This window comes from Myotis brandtii, unplaced genomic scaffold (genome assembly GCF_000412655.1).
Source record: "Myotis brandtii unplaced genomic scaffold, ASM41265v1 scaffold1612, whole genome shotgun sequence".
Taxonomy (NCBI): domain Eukaryota; kingdom Metazoa; phylum Chordata; class Mammalia; order Chiroptera; family Vespertilionidae; genus Myotis; species Myotis brandtii.
Window position 1 is genome coordinate 1,580,707 of NW_005355890.1, and position 8,570 is coordinate 1,589,276.

An 8,570-nucleotide genomic window follows, 5' to 3' on the forward strand; every position below is an offset into this window, starting at 1 on the left:
GGTGTGCAGGAGGCAGCTGATCGATGTTTCTCTCTCATCGATGTTTCTAACTCTCTATCCCTCTCCCTTCCTCTCCGTAAAAAATCAATAAAATATATTTTTTAAAAAATCAGATACACAAATTACCATTACCTTAGGGCTACTGAATGGTGACTTTATTTAAAAAAAAATGAAAATGATTTTCATCTTGCTGTTTGTCACAAGATTTGTTTAAACTTAAAAAAAAAAAAAAAAGATCTTGCCTAGCCTGGCATGGCTCAGTGGTTGAGCATTGACCTATGAAACAGGAGATCATGGTTCGATTCCCAGTCAGGGCACATGCCCGGGTTATGGGCTCGATCTCCAGTGTGGGGCATGCAGGAGACAGCCGATCAATGATTCTCTCTGATCACTGATGTTTTTTTCTCTCTCTCCCTCTCCTTTCCTCTCTGAAGTCAATAAAAAATATATTCTTTAAAAAACCCTTAATCTATATTTCTAATAAAAATGATTATAATAAGTTAAAATATTAAAATTTCTTTCTAGCCCTATTAGTTTGGCTCAGTGGATAGAGCGTCAGCCTGCGGACTAAAGGGTCTCAGGTTCGATTCCCGTCAAGGGCACATGCCTGGGTTGCAGACTCAATCCCTGGTCCTGGTCAGGGAGCACATGGGAGGCAACCAATTGATGTGTCGCTCTCACATCGATGTTTCTCTCTGTCTCTCTCTCCCTCTCCCTCCACTCTCTCTAAAAATCAATGGAAAAATACCCTCGGGTGAGTATTAACAAAATAAATTTTTTAAAATGTTACAGTTGATTTAAAAAATAAAGCTGCTACAAAGCCATTTTTAAAAAATAAAAAATACAAGTAGTTCTAGGTCACAATCATGTAGATTGTTTTGTACATTTCTGTGTTTTCTAAAGTTCTAACAATGAACTATATTTTTAAAATAATAACCACTAGTAAAAAGAAAGTCACATAATAAACAGAACAGGAACAGACTAAGGAGTCCAGACTCTAGCCTATGAAATGAGCAGGAGTCCCTTACGTAGCCACAAAGCCTCTGACAGCAGGATGTCTCAGCACACTCAAGTGTGATGCCAGGGGTAACCTGAGGTACAGGAATGGCTCAGAGGAGAGGACAGGGCTGGATCAAATGGCAGCAACAGTGCCAGAAAGCTGCTCCCCATCCCTTAGCTGAGGACCGTGTTGGGCAACTGGGGGAAATTCCGTAATGCTCACATCCTCCTGGCAAGTTCTACTGAGAAGTTCAAAAAAATCCCTAAGACAAAAGGGAGGCTTCGAGAGAGAGCCGGCTTAGGACAAGAGAGGTGCCCAGGCCTCCCCATAGGCTGGGCTGAACGAACCAAGTGACTGTGACAAAAGGGCCTGGTCCAGCCTCCCCATCTGGGCACACTCTCCTCTCCCTGGCTGTGTGGCCTTTTAGGAGAGTGTCTGATAAGCACTCCTCTGTCCCTGCCCTCAAGGAGATGAGACCAAAGGCAATTCGAGGTGCCTTTCCTTCCTTTGGGTGTCCTTGCTGTTCCATTCCCCCAGCGCCTGTGTGACAGCACGAACTGGGAGGAAAGAGTGGAGAGAGAAGGCTTGTGGTGGCCTGACCTCGAAATTCTTCTAGAAAGGGCTGAGAAGCAGTCACAATACATAAAAGCAGTTCATACTACGTTGGCCTGGTAAGCTCATTTCTCATCCTGTGGTCCAGTTCAAGATCCAGCTGCAATGAAGATCAGCTGCAATGTCACCTCCTCTGGAATGTATTCCCAGACTTCCCCAGACGAGCACCAGCCCCTCCTCTATTTCTCCTGCAGGACAGTCCTGTGGTTTTGTGTTGCTGTTCTCTCATCTATTTTCCAGGTTAAACATCTGTTCAGTACCTCCCGTCCTGACCAGAGGAGTCCAGGAAAACTCTGGAGTTGCACTTTCTAATGAAAAATAGAAGACTTTGAAAAGGAAACGCCGGTATGATCTCAGTATGATCGAAGCTCTTATTAGGGCCTAGAGAGGTAAGGCAGTGCCTTCCAGGACACAACTACTTTAGCACAGAACTGCCAACAGAAGACGGAAACAGCTCCCAGTCCTGACTCCTCCGCAGAAGCTGCCCACAGACTTCACGGTGCTGGCGAGGGCAAGAGGTGCCAAGTTCCCTGCCCGCAAGCACCACACTAAAAAAAAGGAGAGGAGGAGCCTGGCCAGTGTGTTGTCAGCTGCCACCGGCACCTCTGCCCTAGCAGGCAGCTCCTGTCACTCTCTCAGATACACTTGCCCCCAGGCAGCTTCTGGAGATCAAATCACCGGCCCAATTGAGACAGTTTCCAGGTGAAGCTGAGACCAGGTGCACAGCTGCTTGCGGCTGCCCTCTCCAAGCACTCTGTGACTCACTGTCTACCCCACTGTCTGTGCTGGGCCCTCACCCTCCGCCCTCATCTGACCTTTGTAGGAGGCTCCCCAAACCATGCCTGCCTGGCTCTTTTTCATCTCTCCCAGAAGCCACTTTAGCCAAGCGCCTGCCTTCTCCACACATTCTGCCTGCTCCTGGCTGATCTCGGGCCTCCTCAACTGGTCCTGGTCTCACTCCCAAGCCCCACAGGGCACTTTCCCCTGCACGCCCACAGATGGGCTGCACCCTCGCGCTGCTCAGTAGCGCCCAGGAACAGCAGTGTAGGCATCAACTGAGAGCTTGGCAGACATGCAGCCTCTCAGACACACCCAGACCCACTGAGCTCAAATCTGCATTTTAACGAAACACCCAGGCAGTCAGCCCACGGTCAAGTGTGAGAAGCTCTGGTGTGCAGGCAGCTGGGCACAGAGATGTCCAATAAAGGGTCACACCATTATTATTTTCTGCTACACCCTTCCCCTCACCCTTCCCAAACTGGCTCTGCTCTCCCCCGCCCCCACCCCACTTATACTACATGGCAACACCATCCAACTGAACCCCAAGCAGAAACCTCAGCTGTTCACAACCATCTGCCAGCCCTGACATCTCTGATGAGTCCCATTGTTTGGACTTCAGAAGCACCTCGCAGGCCTGGCCTTCCTTCCTTGGCCCCACTGCACCTACCTGAGCTGTGTACAGCTAACCTCTGTTTACATGTCTGTTTCCCTGGTAACTGGGGGAGGGGGGGTGTAAGATATTGAAGGTGTGGCAGATGGTGGGAACCAAAAGTGAATGTAAAATTACACAGTGTTTTTTTTGACTTTATAAAGTTGTTTCAGGAATAAAAGTAAGTAGGTGGGGGCAATGTGATGTGGCATACATGGAAATATGGGAGGAGTTTTGATGAAAATACTTCTAGTTTTCCCTCCAACATATAACCCACGAAATCGCTAAGAGGAGCCTGATCGATCCAAGGTCACCTCCTGGGTCAGTGACCGAGCTGGATGAAGCTTAAACGTAGCTCTTTACAGGGGGCTGGAAGGTTATAAATTGGGTGGGGAAAGATAGGATGACTAAAGCGGAGCTAAGTGCCTAGGAGGGGCAGGAGTGTCACAGAGGGAGGGGCACAGTGGCAAGCTGGAAGGTAGCTCCAGTGCGGGGCTTGCGCTCCTGACCTCTGGACCTCCTTCTGGAGAGTTCATTCATACTTTCCATCAGAGCCTGCGGGCGCATTTGTGGGCAGGAAAAATGCAGCCGGGCCCAGGAATAGTCCAGGGAGCTTTTATTCTAAGATTTCCAGCTATAGACAAACTCAACCACAACACCCGTACTGCAAACAGTTCTAGGTGAGGTTTAAGTGCAAGGGCCAAAGTTCAAATCGTACCAGCCATTCTCAGTGTCCTAACAGCTCTCACCAACTAGAGCAGTGGTTCTCAACCTTGGCTGCACATTAGAATCACCTGGGAATCTTTTTAAAATCCTGATTTCTGGGCCTCATGAAATTTCCGGAGAATGAGACCCAGAAATCAGGATTTTAAAAAGATTCCCAGGTGATTCTAATGTGCAGCCAAGGTTGAGAACACTGAACTAGAGGGTCTACTCCTGAGGCCCTGCAGCACCTAGCACTGTGTCTGGCACGCGGATGGGCTCAATAAAGATCTAATGATAACTGCCTTGATTTGAGAGGCAGAAGCAGCTAGAAGCCCCTTGCCTTGTCGAGGGGAAGCCCAGATCCCATGCCTGTCTCTCGGTGTGCAGGAGCATATTCATGACTCATTAATATTAATGCGTGAAGCTATGTAAATTCCTGATGGTCAAAGACCACTTACAGAGCAACTGAGGCATGGGGAAGGGGAACCATGTGTCACACTCAAGATCTCAGGCTCTGCTTCTCAGCCCCTGACCCAAACCATGAAGACACATGCATCGCAGGAGCTCCTCCGGTCTTTCTTGGTGCAGCTGGGAAAGTCAAGCACCCATTTTTCTTTATCCCTTGTCAGCCCCTCAAAATCCTAACACGACTGAAATGGGGTAACTCTCTCTCTCTCTCAATCCTGACAAGTCATTCATTCACCCAGTGGCTTTTTATTGAGGTCTGCTCTGTGCCAAGAACCATCCCAGGGGCTAGGGACACAACAGCGAGCAAAACAGAGCGCCCTGACTTTTGGAACTTTATTATAATGAGAGGGGACGACAATAAACAACACAGTAAGTTCATAAACTACATGGCTGTTAGAAAGTCATATGTGCTATGAGAAAAAGAAAATTAAGCACAGGATGGGGAGCAGGAAGCAGGAAGGCCTCATGAAGAAGGTGAAGCTGAAGCAGACATAAGTAAAGGAAGAGAGTGAGCCATCCAGGGAAGAACATTCCAGCCGAGGAACAGTTAGGGCAAAGGCCCAGGCTGGGGGCGTCATGGTATGTTCCAGGAACAGCAGGAATGCCAGTAGGGCTTGCCAGTCAGTCATCCGTTCATTTGTTGTTTGTTCATTCGTTCGTTCATTCATTCATTGTGTAACAAGCACTTACTGCTCCTCTCTTTGCCAGGCACTGAGTGGTGAGAACACTAATCGGGCAGAATCGCTACCCTCAAGAAGCTTATAATGCTGGGAGCAAGAAGGAGTCAAAATTAACTTAGAAGACGCAGCTGGAGCTCAGGGCCCTACCCAACTAGGAGGTGCTCAGGGCCACTGAAGCACAGGCACCCCAGCTCACTTGTTTTTCTTTTTCTTTTTTCACTTGTTTTTCTTAGCTAAAAAAGAACCTTCCAAACACCAAATTGGTAAAGAAAATCTCTTAGGTTGCAGGTGTACACTAATGTCTGCCACGTCCTAGATGGCCTCAGACTGAAAAGGTAGATGTCAGATGGAAAGATCTGGAAAAGGCCATACTGGGAGGAGGAGGGAGGAATAGCATAGCAGTGAGTTAAGACTAGAAACGGGGAGGTGATAGTGTGAAGCCCAAGTGTGTTCATTGGGGTGACCATCCTGTCACACCCACATCTTCAGGACTTGGTGCTGCACCGGGCAGACTGCGCCTGCGTTTCCACGGAATTATCAACCCCCTTCTGTTAGGAGGAGAGACAGCATCTGAAGAGATCTGCTCAATAGAGATGTGAAGTGGCCTTTTAATTTATTTTTTATTTTTTACAAGAGTCCAAAGATGGCCCTGCCAAGATTCAGGAAGCTCCCACCATGTGAGAGCTTAGCTCTACTGATCTGCTGACCATCCATTCTGGCTGCAACAATCTGACTGATTGTTGTGGGTGGGTCACCAGCAACAGTCCTGAAGACCAGGAGTAAGCCCCATAGCGAGTTCTCACCAGGCTCCTCATCGAGGACACAGGAGAAGTCCTCAGGGCCAAGGGTCTGCAGGGTGGGTGTAGAGGGGGGTGTGCCCTGAGCTTTGAGGCTGATGTGTAAACCCTCCAAGTGCCTCTGCCCCAGGCTCGGGGACCTGGAAGAAACAGGTTCTAGGGTCTGCACCCCAAAGCTCCAGGGAGGCGGTGCCATCATCACCAGCCACCTCTGTCCCTCTGGTCCATCCCTCTGCAGTCTGCCAAACTGGAAAAGACTGGGTACCAACCCCCACCCTAGCAGCGACCCGAGCATCTTTCAGACCAAACTTGGCCAGGCCAGCTCCTCCCTATCCCACCCATCCAGCCAGTTCCAGGCTCCCCTGCACTCTGCCCCAGAAATGAACTGACAAGGGTCTGGGGCTTGCTCAGAAGTTGCCCCTGGCCCTAGGTGGCCCGGGGAGCTTCGCCAGAGGGAGCCCTATCTATGGGAAACAAGCAAAGTCCTGGGTTTAGGATGAGCTCCTCCCCTCTCCATTCCTTCACAAAGAGCTTCCCTTTCTGCCTCCTCATTCCCTGTGGCCTAGGAGGGTTTTACTCCATAATTGGCTTGTTTACCACCACTGAGGGCTTGGAGTGGCAGAGGTGGGAGGAAAGTTTGCTGGAAGAAGGAAAGTTTGCTGAGCTTTGAGGCTGGTGTGTAAACCCTCCAAGTGCCTCTCTGACAACCTGAGAACAGGTCAAGAACCCATGTGAGGAAGAAAAACACAGGGGACACAAGGCCAGCTGAAGATTCCAGCAGCCCACAGGAGGGAAGCTTAGGTTTGATGCCAGGGAAAGGGAGAACAATAACCAAAACTTAACCTGCTTGCTTCTGCTGAAGAGTCGAAAGCATTGCTTGGCACTGTTCGGAGCTCCCAATCGACTCCTGTGAGCTAGGAGCTCCAGTGATGTCATTCCCCTGCTCACAAACCGTCCTTAGCTCCCAGCTCCTAGCAAACTTCCCATCCTGACCTTCAGGCCCTTCCCCAGGCCCCTGATGCCTCAGCCCCGCCCCTGCTGACCACTCATCAGCGGAGCCTGTATCCTCCCTGAACAGGACCACCTGCTGGGCCACAAGTACATCCTTTCCCCCCCAACTTGGGTTCTCTGCTCCTGGGGTTCTCTCTACCTCGGGTACCAAGTCTCTCCACCTTTTAAGGCTCTCCTCATACACTCCCTCCCTTGTGAAGGTTTTTCCAGTTCCCCAGCCCCTTCCCCACCCCACCCCAATCAGACTTGCATGCTCCCGACCTAATCTCTGTGCCCTGGTCCTGGCCCCCTTAAGGCAACTGCCTTCATCTGTCGTGCTTGAGAGCTCCCTGAGGTCTCGCTCCATCCTCCAAATGAGCAAGAGTCTTATTCAGCTTTGATTCAGCTGAAGCAAAACACAGGACCTGGCAGACAGCAGATGCTTAACTGTTTTGCTGCCCCGAATACCATTCATCCCAGAGACCTAGAAAGTGATGGGGGCGAAGGGGCAGAGTCCCACAAAAGGAACAGACCAGAGCGGTGTGACCAAAGTTAGCGGCTCAGGCCTTACCTTTCTTGAACTCCTCCAGCATGGCGTCCAGCTTGGTGTCATGGAAGACAAAGTGCACGGGGTGGTTGTAGAAGCGGGTGATGGTCTTGAGGGGGGTGCAGTCATCGGGGTCCACGAAGGCCAAGTCTTTGACATAGAGAATATCTACGATATTGGACTGCTCATCCTCAAACACGGGGATGCGGGTATAGCCACTCTCCATAATCTCGGACATCGTGTTGAAGTCCAGGATGGCATCGTTGCGGATCATGAAGCAGTCATGGAGCTGGGTCATGATGTCCTCCACGGTTTTGGTCCGTAGTTCCAGGGCCCCCTGAATCATATTTAGTTCCTCCTTCACGAGGTCATTATAGGGCTCTGTCACCTTCAACATCTCCATCAGTTTCTCCCGATTGTAAACGGTGTGAATCTCCTGGCCCAGAAAAAAGTCTAGGAGCTTGCTGATGGGGAAGCTGAGGGGGAAAGTGAGTAGCATAAAGAATTTGGTAAGAACGATCGTGTTGGCACCCACAGCCAGTCCGTGCCGGGAGCACAGGGCCTGAGGTAAGATCTCTCCAAAGATGACAATGCCGATCGTGGAGGAGGCCACGGCCATGAGCCCGGACCCGATGAGGTTGTCCAGAAGGATAGTGAGAGAGGTGTTGACCAGCACATTTCCCAGGAGTAGCGAGCAGAGCAGGTAGTTGCCTTTGCGACGGATAGGCTCGATCTTGCGAGCATAGCGCCTCTCCTTCTCCGTGCCACAGTTCTGGACGATGCGCAGTTCCATGGGGTCCAGGGCCATCAACCCCAGATTGAGGCCAGAGAAGATGCCCGACAGCACTAACAGCACCAAAATGATAAGTATGTGCAGCCAGAGGGGCAGGAACCTCCCCGCCTCCTCCACCATGAAGAGCAGCGAGTCCTTATCGGTCCACCTCTGCCAGGGCCCGTCCACGCTGGCCCGGGTGCACAGCGCGTACAGCTTCATGTTCTCGCTCCTCCGGAGGAACTTGGTGAACACCACCAGCATCCCGGACGTGTTCCCGCGGCTCACGTTGACCAGCTGCTGGACGACCAGGTCCTTGGTGAGCTCGGGGCAGTGGGTGGAGTTGTGGAGGGCCTCGGAGTTGTCCACCTCCGTGAAGGAGATCAGGTTGCTGGAGATGGAGCCCAGCCTGTGGCCGTACAGCCTCAGGTTCACCGTGCTGCCCTCGGACACAAAGATGATGCCATCCGGGTTCATCCCACACGGCTTGTCGCAGCTCGCCAATCGCATGCCAAGGATTGTGCTCCGCTGGGGGTCTCCCTGGCCCCGGACCCCCCGCGCCCACAGCAG

At 51.1% G+C, this 8,570-nt stretch overlaps 1 protein-coding gene across 1 annotated transcript in view; it reads right to left on the bottom strand.

The window, feature by feature from the left end:
- CNNM4 (cyclin and CBS domain divalent metal cation transport mediator 4) overlaps positions 1-8,570 on the bottom strand; it is a 65,645-nt gene that overhangs the window by 32,738 nt on the left and 24,337 nt on the right. The window contains exon 3 of the mRNA XM_005862223.2: positions 7,253-8,570. Coding sequence (XP_005862285.1) covers positions 7,253-8,510 — 1,258 coding nt within the window. The 5' untranslated portion in view covers positions 8,511-8,570. The remainder of the gene's footprint in view (positions 1-7,252) is intronic.